The following is a 20,485-nucleotide window of genomic DNA, read 5'->3' on the forward strand; positions in this document are numbered from 1 at the left end:
GCCACGTGATAAGCTGGTATTTAAGTTGCAGCATATGGGTTTGGATGTCAGGTTGGTCAACTGGATTCAGGATTGGCTGTCCAATAGGTATCAGAGAGTTGTGTATGGCGGAGCAGTTTCAAGGAGGCAGAGGGGTTACAAGTGGGGTCCCACAGGTCTTATTGCTGGGAACTATATTGCTTAACCTTTATATCAATGACATTGTCAGTGGATTGCAGTTGATATTCAGTTGTTTGTGGATGATATGAAGCTGGGAATGGTTATTAGTAATAGTGCAGGTGTGGTAGTCATGCAAGAGGATTTGAATAAGCTAGACAGATGAGCAAATGAATGGGGGATATCGGTTTAATGCAGCAAAATGTAAGGTCTTGAGGTTTGGGACACATCGATGGGATGCTGCATATTCTGTTGGAGGAGATATTCTGGAGGAAGTAGGGGAGACAAGAGCTCTGGAATTGATGATTGATAGAAACCTGAAATTCAAGGGACATATTGCAAAGGTAGTGAAGGTAACACAGAGGAGTGCTGCAATAATGAGAAGGACACAGACCTGCAGAAATAAGAGTTATCATTCCATTGTATAAGACCCTGATCAGACTACACTTAGACTATTGTTCTCAGATTTGGTCCCCAGGATTTGAAGGCGATAAATTAACTGTGGAAAGTGTATAGAGGCAGATAACAAAGACAGTTTCAGGACTGTTCAATGTTAGTTATGAGGATCGGCTGAGGGAATGTGGACTGCAGAGCTTGGTGGATAGAAGAAGGAAAGGTGATAGACTTTTAAAATATTGAGAGGTGGTTAGAGGGTTGACACTGGGGAGTTCTTTTGCTTGGTTGAACAGCATGAAGGAGTGATGACAAGAGGCCATCCCTGGAAGTTATGAAAGGAAACTGTGAGCAAGAGGGTGAGGAGTGGTTTCTTTGCATGGAGAGTGGCTGAACTGTGTAATGCATTGCCTAATAGAGTGGTGAGAGCAAGAATGGTCAATGAGTTTAAGGAGTGGTATGATAAACTTTGTGTTTCCTTGGAGGGACCTCCTACATTGTGTCTTGATAGACTTGTGTTTCCTAGGAAGGACCTCCCGTGATGAGTCTTTTGACTCCTTGGAGGCCTAAATAATAATAATAATAATAATAATTTCTGTGAAAATTCAACTATAATAAAATCTATAATATATAACAGAGGACACAAGGATTGAGAGTATTAAATTTCATCATAGTATTCTTAAGGGGAGTTTATTGTTAATAATGTATCATATCTGTCTGAAGGTGGGAGAGCTGCCATTCATATGAATTCTTCTGTGAAGAAAGGATGTATATGAAATTGAAAGGCAGATGGTTATAGAAAGCTCAAGAGATAGCTTAGCAGTATTTCAGAGGTTGAATAGCATTCTGTATAACAGAAGAATTGTGAAATTATTCAGGAAATCTGGGTTCATATGAGAGATTCCATAATGTCTTCCATTATGAAAATTGCGTGAAGTGGGCGAATGTCAGAAATTAGTTATATGCAGATTATTAAGAGCAAGCTGCAGAATGTCCCTCCTCTCTCCTTCCTTTTTTGTATTAAGCATAGTGGCCTGTTATTACGGAGCTTTTCTAAGCCCTTTTAATGGATTGCCAGATCTGTCCTGAGGATAATGGGGCTAGCCCTATGCCTCCTGGTGTGTCCTATGTCTGTAGATGCGTATGTTCACAGTGCCAGTTTGCCTGCTTGCGAGAGGAAAAACCCCAGATAAATTGGGGAGAAAACCTTGCAGTCTACACCCAAGACCAGCTAACTTGGCTATGCCTGAGAATGATCCTAAGCTCCTCATGTAAATGACGAGTATCGAATCCAGGGCATTCCTTTCCTAGGCATTATGGTTGTGAAGCTCATAGCCACTTGGCTAACTGCACAGACACAGAAGAAGGTGGATATGCTTAATAAGAAAAATGAGCAGACCTCAGCCAGTTAGACAAAAAAAAATTATTGTTGGTATTATTATTTTTTTTATTAGACAGTAAAAACTATACATTTGAAAAACAGGAAACAGCATACTATTTATATTTTACAAAATACATATAGAAGGATAAAGAGTTTTTAAATTACATAACAAAAATCAAGAAAGAAGAAGGGGGAAGTTAAATCTCTCTTGATATGGTGGACAAACACTGTAGTTTTCAGTGGCTTTTTGTCTATTAGTACTAAGTTTTCATTTCAGTTGTGTGTGATTTTGATGAGGTCTCTCATTAAGTGTAGATTATTGCGTATTGACCTTCCTGGTACAAATTTAACTTTGATAGTGTCCAATGAGACATCAGGCAGCATGGGCTTCAGTTGGTTTGCAATTACTTTGTAAATGATTATTATTATTATTATTATCTGAACTCCATGGAGTCAGTTACACGGCATCGCACTAAAGCTCATCCAATCATGCCTTAAACTGATTCAGTGTGTCTACATTTGTAACACACACGGGCAATGCATTCTACTCACCAACCACTCTCCATGTAAAGAACCTGGTACTCACTCCTCTGCTTTCACCCTCTTTATACAGTTTTCAGGGATGAGCTCTTGTTCTACCCCATCTCCCATTCTTTGAAAAATGTCTTCCATGTCAACCTGATAACAGCTTCTGACTAGCTTATATGTCTCAATCATATACCCCCCCCCCTTCCTCCTATTCACAAGGCTTTGAAATTTACATTCTCTGAATCTGTCCTCATTCTCCACATTCCAAAGACCAGTGATCACCTTTGTGATTCTTCTCTAAAATAATCCTTTCTAAGATAATCCTTGTGACCACGTAAAACTGAGTGACCAAATCTGTGCACAATATTTAGCATAATTAGTGAGATTGGATGCCAGTTTTAAAGATCTATGTGGACTTCCTTCTTAGGAATGTGGTGGGTTAATGAGGTTCTTCAAAATCCATATTTTGGAAATCCATTTAAGATAGATTCTTGCAGTATTTTAAGGAGATGATGGTCTGAGATGGTCAAAAAAAATTTGGAAGAACTATGATGTGAATCCAGTAGAAATTTAGTTTTACTTCCAAGCCTTCTTGGGGTCCAAAAATGCATCGCCAGAGGTTGAACACCCACAGACCACAATAAGTACCTCTTGCTTTGAATACATTCAATGTTGGAGCACTCACTACCCACTCTGGCAGTGCATTCCACTCGTTCATCACCAACTAAAAAAAAAAATCTCTTTTTTACCTCATTATTTTCATGACTTTTGTACAGTTTGCAAAGATTACATCTCATTCTTGCATCACCCATTATCCTATGCTATAATTTCCCTGTATTTAATTGATAGGTTCCTCTCACCAACTTTTATGTCTCAATTACATCACCCCTCCTCTTCCTATCTGCTAAGCTCCGAAGACTGCATTCCCTCAATCTGTCCTCATACTTAATATTTCAGAGTCCTGTGGCAGTCTTAGTTATTTGTCTTTGCACTCTCTCTAATGTTTTGTTACCACCAATATAGTCATAGTCATGTGACCAGATCTGTAAATATACATTCAAATTACCACCTCCATGTGAGAGAGAGAGAGAGAGAGAGAGACAGTTTTAATTTTGCTTGCTTGTGTTTATAACAGTATTGATGACCTTGAGTAAATTGTTTAGTGTATCAGTACTTATCTTTATAAACTATTGATTCACACAAATTCAGGATTTATAGTGGCTGCTGATAGTGTGTATATTTTTCTGGTCATGAGCTATATTTAGTTAGGATTCTTCTAAGAACTTGATGAGAGATTTCAGCGAACATTTGATACTGTTACTTTTGTCAGTGCAAGTGATATTGGAGCTGCATCTAAGTGATAAGGGCTAATGTCAACACCCTTTTGTAGCACTCTTCTGTCCACCTCTGCAGTTCCTGTTATGTGGGAGGTACCAGTGATATTTTTTATGAGTAGAATTTGGTGATTTGTCAAAAATTCTTCAAGAGAGATTCTTTTGTAACAAATATCACAGTTCCATTTTCATGGAAAATACTCTTTGAGAAAGTATTATTTTATAGAAGTTTTAATTATTCTTTAATTCATGATGCAAGATTCCCCAAATATACTACTGTGTGGGTGCATTGTTTTCAGGGAAGATATAATATTTCCTTTAGTTAATACATTAGCATAAGATATAAAATTGACTAACCTGTTTGCTGTGTTCAAGACCATTTGCTTTTCCTTCCAGGTGCAAAGGGTTGGGATCTTTGTTTTGCTGCGTCACTGTTGGGGTGAAACTGTCTGGTTGCCAATGTGGATAATCCTTCCCTCGCTATAGCTGCAGGTAAGGAGTCTCCAGCGAGCTTAAGAGACAAGAAAGGAATTATGACATTGAAGTTAGGCTAGCCTAGCACTGTTATACCATTAAAAAGGAGACTTTCATATATCACTTTAAATTATATGGATACATCATAAGTTATATGAATAGATGAATATAATCCCTGTCTTATGGAAAGTTGTATAAATATGTGAGAAAAAGGAAGAGTGAAGCAAATGCATGTTTGGCTATCTAGCAGTGGGTCTTATGGGATTAAGTGATTGATGGAAATGACAGACAGTTAACTATGCTGGAAGATATTGTTGAAGTATTTATCAAACAGTTCATCTTGGTATTTCATGCAGGTAAGTGTAATATTGGATACAAAGCTTGATCGAAGGAGAAGCCATTAATAAGTGAGCAAGATTTATATGAAGAATTACGTGAACTTGATGTTAATACGAGAGCTACAGGTGATGTTGCAACTCAAAAGAAGGATTTGAGTAGAGTGATGATTGGAGCTAAGTGTAAGATTTATGAAATTTGGTAAATAAACAAGGATGGGATGTATTGAAGAAAATGAGGGAAATGGGGAACCTGAGATCATAGTCAAGAAACTAAAGATTTTGGAATTACATTGCAAAAATTGTGATAACAAAAAAGATTATGGCAGAAATAAAATGGTTATAGCTTTGATCTATGTACATATTTGGTCATCTAGTTTTTTTTTTTTTTTTTTTAAGAGAGAGAGAGAGAGAGAAAAGAACAAAAAAAGAGAATTTGAAAAAGCTCCAGAGAAGAGTGACTAAGGCAGTGTGAAGGAATGGCAGCTACAGATCATAGTGGAAAGAGAAACAGGATGAATAGAGGTGGTGATATGATTGAGACAAATAAGTTGGTAAGGGGAGATTGTATCAGCTGTTGTAGATACAATACAGAATATCATATGGGTGACAGTGACACCATATGACATTCTGGAAATTGTATAAGGAGATTGAGATTAAAGGTGCAAGGAGCAATTTTTTTTTTTTTATTAGAAAGTGGTGTCAATGCAGTGCATTACCTTAAAAATGGACTCCTTTTTGGTTTCTGAACTAAGAAACAAAAAAAACAACAACAGCAAAAAAGAGATTATATGGTGGTGTGATGAGCATTGTTGTTGATAGTGAGGTCCACCTACATTGTATTTTTATCTTTTTGATTCTATGAAAGTGTGGTAATAATAATAATTTCTGATTGACTATTATTACTAAACTTGCTTTATTTTTTTTTCAACAGGTTTAAAGACTATTGTAGGAGCTGTTATAGAATCTGTAAAAAATTTGAAGGATGTTATTATCTTAACTCTTTTTTCATTATCAATATTTGCCTTACTTGGACTTCAAATTTATATGGGTGTCCTAACGCAAAAATGTGTCTCAGTCCCTGAAAATTATGGAAATATTAGCAATGAGGAATATTTTGCATTTATTAATAACTCAGGTTAGTAAATTTATAAAGATCTTTGTACATATATTTTGCCAGTTTTCTGAAATTGTTCTATCACTATTTATTATCATTAAAAAAAAAAAACAGCTGTCACATCCCTTGAGGATATACATGAGAAAATAATGATGATTAAAATTATAACTCTCACAGAATCTTCGAGTAACAGATCTTAATAAAATGGCTGATATTTATCATTCTTATATAAATATCAGCCTCGCTTTGAATGCAAGTCTATCACTCACTATAAGAATATATTGATAATATATATAAGTGACTTCTGTTGAGTATAACTTCTCTACTTATGTTCATATATGTTTATATGTGTTCTCTCTTCCTACGTGATATATTTTATTTTTGTATGTCTGATCATATTTCATATATTATAACAAAAGCCTCTTATTAAATCAGCCAGAATGCACTGCAGTTTATACAAATAGAAAGAGCAAAAGCTGAAAAACACGAAGTGGTGAATATTGATGCTTGCTGACAGGAAGTCACATAATTCATGATCAGGGATGTTGTTTCTAATGTAGAAGATGCTCAAGCTGAGCACCACATAAGAACGAAGTCCATAAAAAGTGCTGATCAAATTTTCATTTATTAAGCACTTTTTATGGCCTCCTTGAAATAAATCACTCTTTATTTGATTCTTGAAGTAAATGTTTTTTAGCAGGGAAGTGATAGTGATTGCAAAAAACAACAACAAAAAAAAGTGTAATCATAAAGGCTTAATGTCAGATTTAGTCTTGAGTAGTACATTATCAACTGGGAGGATAGACTGTCGAAATATTGAGGACGCATTTTGGTAGATCCCCAGGTTTCTATGGTCTGCCAGAAATCAATAAAAAAATGTTTTTGTTCCTCTTAGTCCAGTTGTTGACTTTATTGACTCTCCTATCCTCTCAAGTGGTATCATGCCAATAAACTCCAACTTGAATTTTCTTCCATACTGCTCAAGGCTAAACTTGCTCCCTTCCAACCCAGCTCCAGCTCAATTCATAAAGTCTTGAAATCCTTGAAATGTAACAACTATTGAATTATTAAAACAGTTCAGAAAAGAAGAGCTGTTGTAGTAGTCGATGTTTGATTATAACAGAAAAATATATCCCTTCTGTTTATATTTATTATTATTATTATTTGATAACCTCCATAACTTCAACAGCCTCATCATGGGAGTCCCACTCAACCAGCAACAGGGGCTACCATAATCAGCTTTAAATTATTTACACTACCTGCACTCACAACACACTCATGCAATGCATTCCCCTCACTAACTCTCCATGTAAAATAATCTACTTCTAGCTCTCTTCTTCACCACATCTTCATACAACTTCCAGGGATAACATCTTAACATCCACTGATTTTATAATTTCTTCTGTATTAATCTGATAGAATCCCTTAACTAACTTGAAGGTCTCCATCATATCTTCTCTTTTCTTCCTATCCATCAACCTCTGTAATCCACATTCTCTCAAACACTCTAGAGTGCTCTAGAGCAGTATCAGCAACCTTTTCAGACTCGCAGGCCACATTCAACATTTATTTTTAATAATTGAGCCGCAAGAGTTAATTAAGAGAAAATAGTGAGTGAAAAAAATACTTAAGTTATCAATTTTTATTATATCAATTTTAAAAAGAATACAGTATTTAAAGTAGAGATATGAAACAAGCATGAAAATAAAACTCAATGAATATTATTATTACGTAAATATTATTACGTAAAAACAAAGTAATATAGTTATGCATCACAATATGTGTCTTCCTGCTTAATGTGACTTTTGTGATTGTTTTCCCTTAGCCAAATTATCTATATCGATTTAATAACCTGAGGTGCATATTCGAATCAAAGCATGCAAAATGTTCATCAGTCAGTCGAGAAGAAAATTTATTTTTTCTAAAACCCTTGGCAGAAATGCTTATTCGCAAATGAATGCGACTATCATCTTCTTTGCGAAACTGATTAATACTTCAAATTTTTTTGGTAAGCATCGATAAAATTTTTGGATATTTTCTAATGAAAATGCGTTCTTTAATGTTTCATTCTGTTGTAATTCCAAAACTTCTGTCTGTAGTTGGCTTGGTACGTCTCAATGTCAACATTAAAAGGGTTCAAACATAATCGCATTTCAATGTTATTTTTATGAAAATCAACAAATCCTTGTTGAAACTTCCGTATGTAAATCTTCAATAATACCAACAAAAGTTTCCTTTTGTTGATATTTCCAAGTTGCATGGGTGATATCACGAAGACTAGGTATAAAATTATTTTAAATTTATTTTTCATATTATAAAATGCATTATTTAAATAATTCATCAAACAGGTCACATGTCATGTAAGTATGGTCAACCTTTTACGGGCTGCCAAAATGCACGCTTGTGCCACATGCGGCCCGTGGGCTGCCGGTTGCCGACCTCTGCTCTAGAGTCTTGGTATTGCTTTGGTTATTTGTCTTTGGACCCTCTAGTGTTTCCACATCACAATGAAAATTAGGTCACCAAATCTGAGCACAATAGTCCGTATGTGGTCTGACCAATGCCTTACATAGATGCACCACCACCTTCTTATCTCTACATATCAATGTACTATTTGTCATAGCCAGTGGTGATCAGGATTTGATCTTGGGGAGGGGGGGGGGGGGGCAAGTTGAATAGATGATTTGAGAATACATACTACACATTGCATACGACCTATGACTGATTATCTGCAGTGATCGCCAATACATGATACCCGTGATCTCCTCTGGCCCGGTTCAGGCAAACAAAGTAGCACTCATTCTGCCTGAACACGACTTTGTTTGCCTTGCATTCACAGCGGCTGTGATTCCCAAGTGCTATAGGGTATTCCCACCTCATGTAACTGCTAATTTACTGTAGAAATAGAAGACACGACACGACATAAATAAAAAAATGAATTTTAATTAGGAAAAGATTTTTGGAAGGGGTGCTTAAGGGTCAAAGCTGTATAACTGAGAGGAGACCTCCACATAGCCTTTAAAGGAATGCGGAGAACCGACCAGGGCTTCTGACCTAATGTCCAATCCTCACCTTCTCGTGGTGCACCCTGTTTGGTATCTACTTTGATACTGAACGAACGAGGATGGGCTGGCAATTTGGGATTTAGCCGACCAAATTGTATTCTTATTGGTTAAACGAAAATAAAAAATGATGGTACAACATGACAAAATTTCATGCCGGCTGGGGCGTCGCCCGGTTAAACGAGGCCCCCGTTGTTTTCGCCAGGGAACCAGGGCGAACAGCGAAAAGTCAGCTACTGGAACAAATCTGAAAACAAACCCCAACTCAACATCACCAGAGTTAAAGATCGGTACTATCAACGTAAGAAGCCTGAATGGCAAAGAAATGGAGCTAGCTGAGGAATTAGATAAGTACCAGATCGACATAATAGGGGTGACTGAAACAAAAAAGACCAAAACTGGTGAGATCTTTCTGAGCAATAAATACAAAATGTTATATTCAGGCAATGACAATCAAGGAAAAGAAGGAGTGGCCATAGTATTCAACACAAAATACGAGGCTAATCTTCTTGAATGGCAGTCAGTCTCAAGTAGAATAATGTGGGCAAATATGAGAATGGGGAACCGGACAATGAGACTTATTTGTGCCTATGGTCCCACAGAAGGTTCTACTAAGGTAGAAGTGGAGGAATTTTTTGAGGCGTTAGAAAAAGCAACTGATACAATGAAAAATGAAAAGTTGGTCCTTGTTGGGGATCTAAATAGCAGAGTAGGAAATGATTGTGAGACATACAAAAATATTTTGGGAAAATTTGGAGAAAAGAGCAAAGCTAATAATAATGGCAAATATCTGTTGGATTTCTGCTCAGGACATGGACTGGTTATTACTAACACCATGTTCCAACATAAAAATGTGCACAAATTCACATGGAGAGAAGAGGCTAGGAATAAGAAAAGTCTCATTGACTACCTTATTGTTGATAGTGATGTTTTCTCCCTGGTGCAGGACACCAGAGTGTACAGAGGATTTGAAATTGGAAGTGATCACTATTTAGTCTTGAGCAGGATAAAATTGAATTTAATATTGAAAAGAATAACATGTAAGAAAGTTTTAAAGTGAATAAAAGTTGAGCAGCCTCAGATGTGAGCTGTAGACTAAAATACACAAAGATTATTGAAGAAAAAATGAAAGAGTTTGAGAACAGGAATCAAACCTTGGAGATTCAGTGGCAAACTCTGAAGGAAACATTGATTGATTCTGCCAGAGAGGCATGTGGTGAGGTTGTGTGCAAAGATAAAAAAATCAGAACTCCCTGGTGGACACAGGAAGTTAAAGAGGCAGTGAAGGAAAAGAAGAAAGCATATCAAAAGTTCCTGGCAAATAAGTCAGCTTTTACTCCTACAGAATACAGAGACAAATGTAAGAAAGCTAAACAGTGTGTAAAACTAGCTAAACAAAAGTCATGGGAGGACTTTGGCAAGAATATAGAAAATAAATATCAAGAAGGTGGCAAAATATTCTGGAGGTTGTTGAAGAAGCTTAGGAATGGAGGAAAGAGTGCTGTAAAAGGAATTAGAGATGATAAAGGTGAAATGAAAACAGGAGAAAAAGATATCCTTGAAGTATGGAGTAATTACTTTGAAAAACTGCTAAATGAAACATGCAGTGATGACAGCACAGTGATAAAAAACACTGACCAGGCATGCAGTCAGGAATACATATCCATACTTGAAGTAGAAAAAGCCATCAAAGGCTTGAAATGAAATGTGGAAAGGCAGCAGGAGTAGATGATATTCGACCAGAAATGCTGAAGTATGGTGGTATAAGAGTCTTACAGTGGCTGCACTGCATAGTTCAGAAAGCCTGGACAGAGGGACGAATTCCCGATGATTGGAGTAGAGCTCTCATAGTACCCATATATAAAAAGGGAAATAAAACTGAATGTGAGAATTACAGAGGTATTTCCCTACTGAGTGTTCCTGGCAAGATCTATGCAAGTATACTTGAGAAACGGTTGAGAAGAATTGTGGAAGAAAAGCTTGGTGAAGAACAAGCTGGATTCAGGCCAAATAGAGGCTGTCAGGATCAGATCTTCACTTTACAACAAATAGTCGAGAAAGCATGGGAATATAACAAAGATCTGTATTTAAGTTTTGTCGATTTGGAAAAGGCATATGACAAGGTGCCAAGAGAGAAGCTATTCAATACGCTGCAGTTATATGGTGTCAATGGTTCATTATATCAAGCAATACTTAGTCTTTATTTGAGTTGTGAGTCAGCAGTTAGAATTGAAGGAAGTACAGGAAGATGGTTTAATGTTAAATCTGGTGTGAGACAAGGATGTACATTATCCCCTCTGTTATTCATTATCTATATGGATCACATTATGAAGGAATGTGGTATTAAACCTGATATCAAAATTGGAGATGTTAATGTCAGCTCTTTGCTTTATGCGGATGATGTTATACTTCTAAATAAATCCGCTACAAGTCTGCAAGATTCTCTCACTAAATTGAATAGCTGTTGTAATAGATATGGTATGAAGGTCAGCAATAAAAAGACAAAGACAATGAAAATAGGCAGAATCATTGAAAATGTCAACTGTATTGTGAATGGAGAACCTGTGGAACAAGTAAAACATTTCAGCTACTTAGGCACAATTTTTACTGAAGATGGTAAACTAAATATAGAAATAGACAACAGAATCAGCAAAGCTGGTATCGTGGGAAGTCAATTGAATAAATTCATATAGAATAAGAAAGAAATTAGTCGGAACACTAAATTAGCTGTATACAAGACTGTGTTCAAACCAATTTTAACTTATGGATCTGAGAGCTAGGTCAGAAGTAAAACACTTGACCAAAGACTAGAGACCGCAGATATGAGAGTCCTGAGAAAGATTAGAGGCGTGAACAGATGGCATCAATGGCAATATCATATTAAAAATGAGGATATTAGGAAAGAACTTGACATTGTCAGCATCCAGGAATGCGTTAGCAGAGCTAATCTCAGATGGTATGGTCACTTAAATAGAATGGGAGAGGAAAGATTAGCAAAACAAGTGTTCTCTGCCAGGTTGGCAGGAAAACGACCCAGAGGAAGACCAAGATATAGGTGGATTGATACGGTACAAAGTGCCTTAGACGATAGAAATATAAGATCTGATAATGTTGGAGTCTTGACAAGTAACAGACTGATTTGGAGGAAAATTGTAGATAGGAAGTTAGTAATGATGTAATTTTTTCATGTAGTACTGTCATATCCTGTACACCCCTTGAGGGTACATGGCAGGAATTTGATGATGGTGATGATGAGATTTTTGGAAAATTTCCTAGTGTTTTTTCCCTTTTTCTTTTGGAGGGGCCAGGGACCCCCCCCCCGGGTGTGCCACTGGTTATAGCAGCAAAACGATGTACAGTCTTTGCAACGTGTGATGTGCCCTCAGGACTTCAGTCCACTTCCACTCCCACTTAAATCTTTTTATCCCAAAGTGTAACACCTTTTATTTATTAACATTAAAACTGCAACCCCCACTTATTTGTGCAAGCTAAAAGTCTATTCAAATCTTCCTGTAGATAATTAACATCAGCACTACTACTACTGATAATTCTATACCTAACATCACATCATCTCAAACATTTGAAGATCTCCAGTCAATCCACATGAAATATCATTAACAAACAAGTTAAACAGTAGGAAACAAGTTAAACAGTAGGGTCTGAAGAACGGAACCCTGAGCCATGTCACTAGTCAGCTTCATTTTCTGAGACACAGCTGCATCATACACAACTTGCTGGTATTGTTCAGAGAGTCAAATCTCCAATCCATCTAACCAGTGTATTATCTATTCCTATCATCTGTAGCTCGTACACTAACTAATGTGGTAATCTATTGAATACTTTGGCAAAATGGAAGAATATCACTATACATGTTGGAAATTTATTTTGCACTTGGTTAGACTATAATAAATTTAGTTTAATCCTTTATCCAAGTGTGATCAAACAAAGTTTGTGCCTGAAAATATCTTCAGGACTGCAGCAAGGTGGTGCAACGCGGTGCAAAGGTGGACCAAGTCTCATCATTCCTTGTCTCAGTATCTCCCACCATGCAAAGCACACGTCCTTGCGGACATGTATACTGCTATGCATTGATGTTGAAAGTTTATTTTTTCACTTGGTTAGAGTATAATAAAATTAGTTTAATCCTTTATCCAAGTGTGAGCAAACAAAGTTTGCGCCTGAAGTATCTTCAGGACTAGGGTAAGGTGATACACACCAGGGCAACTCGTTGTAAAGGTGGAGAAAGCTACCAACACTCCTATCTCAGTATCTCCTCCGATAGGAGTGTTGGTAGCTTTCTCCACCTTTACAACGAGTTGCCCTGGTGTGTATCACCTTACCCTAGTCCTGAAGATACTTCAGGCGCAAACTTTGTTTGCTCACACTTGGATAAAGGATTAAACTAATTTTATTATGCTATGCATTGAGGGAAGGACCACTACTCAGACTGGTTTTGACTTTTATTGAGGTCTCGTCAGTGGGAGGCAGACCCAGAGGTGGTGACACTAAGGCAGATGCAATAGAGATGTCATATTTACCTATAGGAGTTGCCAACTGGTGTACCACCTTATTATGGTGGGAGATACTGAGACAAGGAGTGATGAGAACTTGGTCCACCTTTGCACCAAGTTGCCAACAGTTGCACCACCTTGCTACAGTCCTGAAGATATTTTCAGGTGAAAACTTTGTTTGCTCACACTTGGATAAAGGATTAAACTAAATTTATTATCACTATACATGATTCTCCCTTATCCCACACATTCGTCACCTTATCATAAAACCTAAATACATTGCTAAAAGAAGACTGCATCTTTATAAACCCATGCTGACTATCATAAAGAATCTTATATTTATCAACCCTGTATTCTATTTCTAACTAATTTTTCCTACACTTTGATTACAGTGTAGATATACAGACTGGTACATAATAATAGGGAACCGTTCTGAAACTATGTTTGTGGAGAAGTATTATTTTGCCTTCTTTCCACACCTTAGGAACCTTACTTGCTGCATGACTCTCATTAAATATCCAAAATAAGGGCATGACTAACTCTTTTGCACATTCTTTAAAAAGACTTGATAAGTCATCCATTCCCATTATTATTATTAAAAAGACTTGATAAGTCATCCATTCCCATTATTATATCAAGCATTGCTCAGGATAGCCTTATTATTAACGGCTATCCTGAGCAATGCTTGATATACCTGTGATACTTTCACCTTTAATTCTCCTAATTCTTGCCTCCCTTCTACATGTTGCACAGCATCATTTACGTCACTATGATATACACTCATGAAGTGTTCATTAAATAATTCCACTATGGTGACGCTGCTGCCATACTCTCAATCTTCTATAATTACTTTCCCCTCTTCCCCACTTAGCAGAAAAATTCCCTTGGATTAGCTTTGACCTCCTCTCATATTCTACTTTTCTTTTTTAAACATGTTTTCTACTTTTCTCTCCTGCACTTTATATTCTTCATGCATCTGATCACTGCAAACTGTTTTGTACTTCCTCCATAACAACTTCTTTTTGTAACACTGCTTTCTTTGATTTCTGTGTTCATCCATCTCACTATTTATTCACTTAACTATTGGTATACAGTTATACATTGCTTTTGTTAGATACTGCCTTATCATTTCATATGCACTATCAACATCTTTTCCACAGAACTCATCAACCCACCTTATAGATCCACATATAGACTTTTTTCTTGTTTGACTACCTTCCATGCCAATACTTCATGATCACTTTCACCAAATCTAATGCCGATTCTAAACTCAACAAATTCACTCTTTTTATTACTATACACTATATTCTTTCCCATCCATATTTTTATAATCAAAATCTTCCATTAGGAACCTTTTACTTGCCCAACTAATAACCCACCTTATAGATCCACATATAGACTTTTTTCTTGTTTGACTACCTTCCATGCCAATACTTCATGATCACTTTCACCAAATCTAATGCCGATTCTAAACTCAACAAATTCACTCTTTTTATTACTATACACTATATTCTTTCCCATCCATATTTTTATAATTAAAATCTTCCATTAGGAACCTTTTACTTGCCCAACTAATTTGTGTAAACATTTCACAATCAATACCCTCCACCTGGTCTATAACAGCATCCTATTAGATATACTATTCTATTGATCTCAACTTCACACCAAGCAGCTTCAGATCTTTGCACATATTACTATTTTCCACTTCGACTCTTAAAGGGAACAATTCCCCTGCTACCGTTTGCAATACTCCCCTTCCTGTCTTCATCTTCCAATACTTTCAGAAAATAATCATCCTCAGTCAACCAAGTTTCATGTATTCCAATTATCTTTGAGTATACTGATTCGGTGAATGCTACAAACTCTGCCCCTATATTTCTGATATTCCATACATTAATATATAAGCATAACCATTCTCCACTCTTCAAGGCCATCCCATCAACACAATTTCTGTTTGCTCTCTCTGAAGTAGTGCACTTCTCTCTTTGTTCTGACTTTCCCTGCTTCCCTTATCCTGACTCTGATTTTCATTTATATTCTTATGATCCTCACCATTTTGCAGTGCATCACTTTGTTCTCCTATAATCACGTCCTCTTCTTTTTATAACCTGCTTCTCAACCTCTTTCTCTGACTCTTAGTGGTTCTAATTTTGTATGGATTCAACACTCTTATTAAACAACAAGATATTCCAAATAACCAACACCAAATTCATTCAAATGCATCGTGTCAGCTTTGAACCATTCTAACTTCCTTTCAAATTCATTCCATATTCACAAATTGAACACTCTCCATCTAACACAGTTTCTACTGCATTAATTTGAAATTCACGAGTTTCTTTAATTTTTTATTTATTTATAATTTGCTTTTATTTATTAATTTTTTCATAAAGAATCTTTCTTCAAGTTATTTTTTACTAGAACCTTAATGTAATTAGATCATGATACTCTATATAATTTATGTGTAGTTCGAGAATGTTTCATTGTTTAGAACAGAAACCATAATATTGGTTTCTGTTCTAGTTGTTTAATTTGAAAAAAAATTATATCAATAATATATATATATATATATATATATATATATATATATATATATACGCACACATATATGCATTAAGGACACTGCAAGCTTTAAATTTATTAACACTAGCCCATAGAATTACTCACTGCAGTAATTCCCAGGAAATGGTAGTAATTTAAGCAAGCCAGAGATACTAGGGTTTGATGGTAGAGAGAGAAAAAGTTGAAGTTCAATGGCCACATTCCTAATATGGATTGATTATTCATTATATTGGATAACTGTGATGTTGAAAAGAACACTAATTTGTAATAAAAAAGGAAGTTATTCTCTCACTGTAAAGGACTTGGATAATGCCACATCTGAACTATTATGATCAGATGAGGTCACCTCAGTTTAGCAAAGATGGAGAGACAATTGAAAAGATCCAGTGGATGGTAACCAAGATATCTTTTCTATGAAATTTGTATATGAGGAGAGAGAGATTGAGGGAATATGGCCTTAAGAATCTGAGAAATAGATGGATGAGTGGAGATATAATAGAAACAAGTTGGTAAGGGAATTTTATAGTATATAGAATCAAATTTTGAAGCTCATGGTAGTTGGAGGAAAAACTGAGATTCATTCCTAGCAGCTGAATAAATTAGAAGCATATGAGGTTCAGATTCTTTAGGTTCTTCTCCTAGTGTATGTTTAGAAATACACACACTGCTTGGAAAGAAGTCAATGGACACCCCTATGTTTCAAGGTGCATCGTGCCATGTAACTGCCATTCATGCCAACATGCTGAATGTGGAGTTATGAGCATTGACTGAACATGAATCTGTATAAAAGCATTTAGAACTAAGGCTCAAAACATGAGCTTTCCTATAGGACCACAACATGCAAGCACCTAATACCCAAACCAACATGCAGTATGATCTTTAGTGGTGTATGTGCAGTGAGATGTGGATGTTTGCAAAGCTCTGTTATGGAGCAATGAATCATATTACTTCCTCTTCCAAGCAGATAACAGGTGTGGGTGTGGCAGATGTTCAGTGAACATCTCTTACTAGAGTGCATAACCACACTATGAAATTTGGAGGTGGCATTGTGATGGTATAGTCTTGTTTTTCCTGGTATGGCCTTGGACATCTGTTTGTGGTGCCATGAACATTAAACTCTGAGTGGTATCTGAATATTCTGGACAGTGCAATGCTTTCTACTTTGTGGCATTTCTACAGAACTGGCCAATTGTCTCTTCAAGCAAGTCAATGCACCATGTCATAAGGCTGCTTCTGTAACTGTGTGGCTTATGCACACAAATGTCACCACACTTGACGGGCCTATACAGTGTCCTGATTTCAACCCCACAGACATTGCAGTGAAAGGAGGGCCTACATCTTATTAAGGTGGATACCATGGCTATTTGTTCCTCACACTATGATGTCAGTTGGCTTCTTTCCGAGCAGTGTTTATATGTTAGAGAGATGCAAATTACTGAAAGGTTTTTATATAATATTGAGACAGATTGGATTGAGACAGAGAAAATTTTTCAGTTCAGATCTAGTATGTATGTATGTATGGGAAAGGAACCAGGAGTCATCCCTGGAACTTGAAAAGAATGTGGTCAGCAAGGTTGTGAGGAGGACTTGATATTTTGCTTGGAGAGTGATAAATGCATGGAATAAGTTGACAGTCTATCATGAAGTATCTGTTGGTGAATGAGTTCAAAATGAAGTATGACATATATTTTTCAAATGCTGTTTAGTGTTTGCCATATAATAATTAGGGCCTCCTTTCCACTGAATGTTGAAAGTGCATCTTCAGTAAATTTGTTCAGGGAGAGATGTAGGTATTTAGTGATGTAGTAGGTCTCACCCCCTCTTCTGGATGAGTCTGTTGACTCCGTGGACAAGCATGCATGATAATATAATAATATCTCAATGGACATCTGAACACATTGAAATTTCTGGAATAAATCTTGTAGAGACAGGAATGAAATAACCAGTTTAATAACTAAATTAACTATTTACAATACTTAATTTAGTTAAGTATTTACAATCTTGTGTTTTACCAGCTCAAGCTAGCATTATCTAAAGCATTTTTAAAATCCACTGTTAATGGAGACAAGAATTACCACTTCCAGAATAGAACATTCTTCTTGAACAACTTAGTTACAAGGCAAATGGCTCTGTCCTTTGCATACTCGATCTGTTGGGAGCCCCCCTCCCTCTACAACACACAGGCAATGCTTACATGCCACTTCACAGCAAAAAATTGGAATTTTCAAAACTTTACCTTTTAGGGAAGATAACCACAGCAATAAACTGTAATGAAAGCACAGATATTTCATACTGAAGATAACAGTACGTCATCAGTGTATGGGAACAAAAAGCAATTCAAATAACCAGGTATACAAGATAAATACAGAATTTGTTTAATTAAAAACAATTGCACCATACTAGAAAAAAATATATTTAAAACACTACTAAAACTAGTGATGGGGTGGGGGAAGCTACTGTTGAATTCCCTATGCTGCTTTCATTAAAAAAGAGAACCATATACCTATTTCTAAAGTGAATAATGGAGAAGCTGTAGTGGTAATGGATGGGGCCAACTATGAGAAGAAGATAGACCTTCTACAGGATACCTCCACCTAGCAAGAAATTAGTTATACCCCTACCAAAAATGATTAGAGAATTAAATAATCTCCATGATGAAGTTGTTAGCTAGGATAAAAATACTTTGAAGAAGTTACACTTCTTTCACTTCCATTAATTGCCTATATTCGACAATCTAGATAATTCATCAAGAATTCCACACATGTTCTTGAAAAAAATCAAGATCATTCAAATACAAGACCAAAAACACTGTTTTCACATTGTTTCTCTATTTACCCATATTTTGTTATCTGATAATATTAGTTTTCTACATACAGATTTCCCTCCTGATGTGAGGATTTTGAATTTTTTATACAGTCAGGATATTTCAGCTGAAAAAACAAGATCTGTAAACAGACTGAAGGCACGATCATAGGTAGTCATCTGTTTCCACCATTGGCAAACTATTTTTTGAACCATCTAGAAGATGATGTTTTCATCCATTCAATTTCTATCCTCTTTTTTGGTTTCATTATATTGATGATGATTTTGCTGTTCGACCTCATTCTGAAAATGAACTTGCACCTTCCTATATTAGATCAGTAGCCTTCACCTGTACATTCAATTCACCATGAAAAAAGAAAATGTTGGCAGTCTTCCATTTTTGGACATCCTTCGTATTCACACCACTGCACTAGTACATTCATACTTAGTCCACAAGTGTTTATTGGAAACCTGCCTTAGTGGCAGATATCTTCACCGTCTTGCCTCCCAAAAATGGTCTTATTTAGTCATTAATTAATAGAGCACATAATGTTTGCTCCTCTCCCTCAGGCTTATAACAAGGACTTCTCACTACCAAAACTGTAATGGAATTAAATGGTTGCAACTCATCAAATCCAATGGATAATTGACTCACGTGTTCCAACACTTAAGGATTCTTTGATAGATGGTAGGGTTTCAACCCCTTATATTTTTGGCTTCTCTGAATCTATTGTTAGAATTTTAAAGAAGTTTCACCTTAATCATAGATATTTTCCTATTTACAAGATTTCTCTTTTGTTACCATCTACAGAAGATGTAAACCGATTTTTTATTATTATTTATTATTATTCGTGACACCTCCAAGGAGTCTGAAGACTCATCGTGCAAGGACACATATTGTACAACTCTCCTTTTTACCTTTTATTTGTGTTCTTTGAATTGTTTGTTCACACACTGATGATTTTCTGTTATTTTCAGTACTATCTGTGATTTCATTAAAGTTTATTACTGTGGTTATCCTGTTACTTTTTTGTTTCATGGTGTATATATAGTCTGCTTGAGGGATGAGGGAAGTGTTCTTTTTTTTTTTTTTCGAAGACTTATCTTATCATGTGAAAATCTATCAAAAGCCTTTGCAAAATCTAAGTACACTACTCTACATACACCTCCTTTGTTCAATGAAGCCATCACCTTATTGAAATAAGTTAGTAGATTACTAAAACATGATCTCCCTTTTTAAATCCGTGCCATCCATCAAAGATAATACCATTGTTGCCAGCCTAATTCTGGATCCTGATTCCCACTAGCCTCTCTGTCAGTTTAACTGCAACAACTGACACACAAGCCTATAATATGATGCTTGAGTTCTGCCACTTCCCTTATGAATCAGAACCATCTTGTCTTCCTTCCACTCCTTTGGAACTTGACACAGTGCAAGACTCATATTAAAAAAAATATTACTCAAAGCAGATGCTAACTTTCTGGTACATTCCTTCAAAATACATGGGGATATATTATCACATCCCACAGTCTTATTAACATCAAGTTTGCTCAATTCTGCATTTCTTGCTCAGTTATAATCAGTCTCTCTTCATCATCATCATCGACTGCTCTCACACTCTCCATGATGTCACATTCACAAGAATGAAAGGCCATTGTCTTTCTGAACTGCTCATTAAATATCTCAACTATATCCTCTGCAGCAGTTGTTCTTTTACCATTTTGTTTCATTGTCATCCTTCCATAATCATTCTTGTTTTTGCTGGCTACATATTGAAATAACTTCCTGGGATTTTTTTTTTGGTTTCATTAGCTAACTGCTGCTCACTGAAC

At 36.2% G+C, this 20,485-nt stretch overlaps 1 protein-coding gene across 1 annotated transcript in view; it reads left to right on the forward strand.

Moving 5' to 3' along the window:
* LOC150099804 (sodium channel protein para-like) overlaps positions 1 to 20,485 on the forward strand; it is a 1,646,355-nt gene that overhangs the window by 275,985 nt on the left and 1,349,885 nt on the right. Inside the window, exon 7 of the mRNA XM_090403494.1 lies at positions 5,536 to 5,739. Coding sequence (XP_090259620.1) covers positions 5,536 to 5,739 — 204 coding nt within the window. The remainder of the gene's footprint in view (positions 1 to 5,535; positions 5,740 to 20,485) is intronic.

The sequence above is a fragment of the Typopeltis vanoorti genome, chromosome 14, assembly GCF_054136105.1.
Source record: "Typopeltis vanoorti isolate ZY-2024b chromosome 14, IOZ_Tvanoo_1.0, whole genome shotgun sequence".
NCBI classification, from domain to species: Eukaryota; Metazoa; Arthropoda; class Arachnida; order Uropygi; family Thelyphonidae; genus Typopeltis; species Typopeltis vanoorti.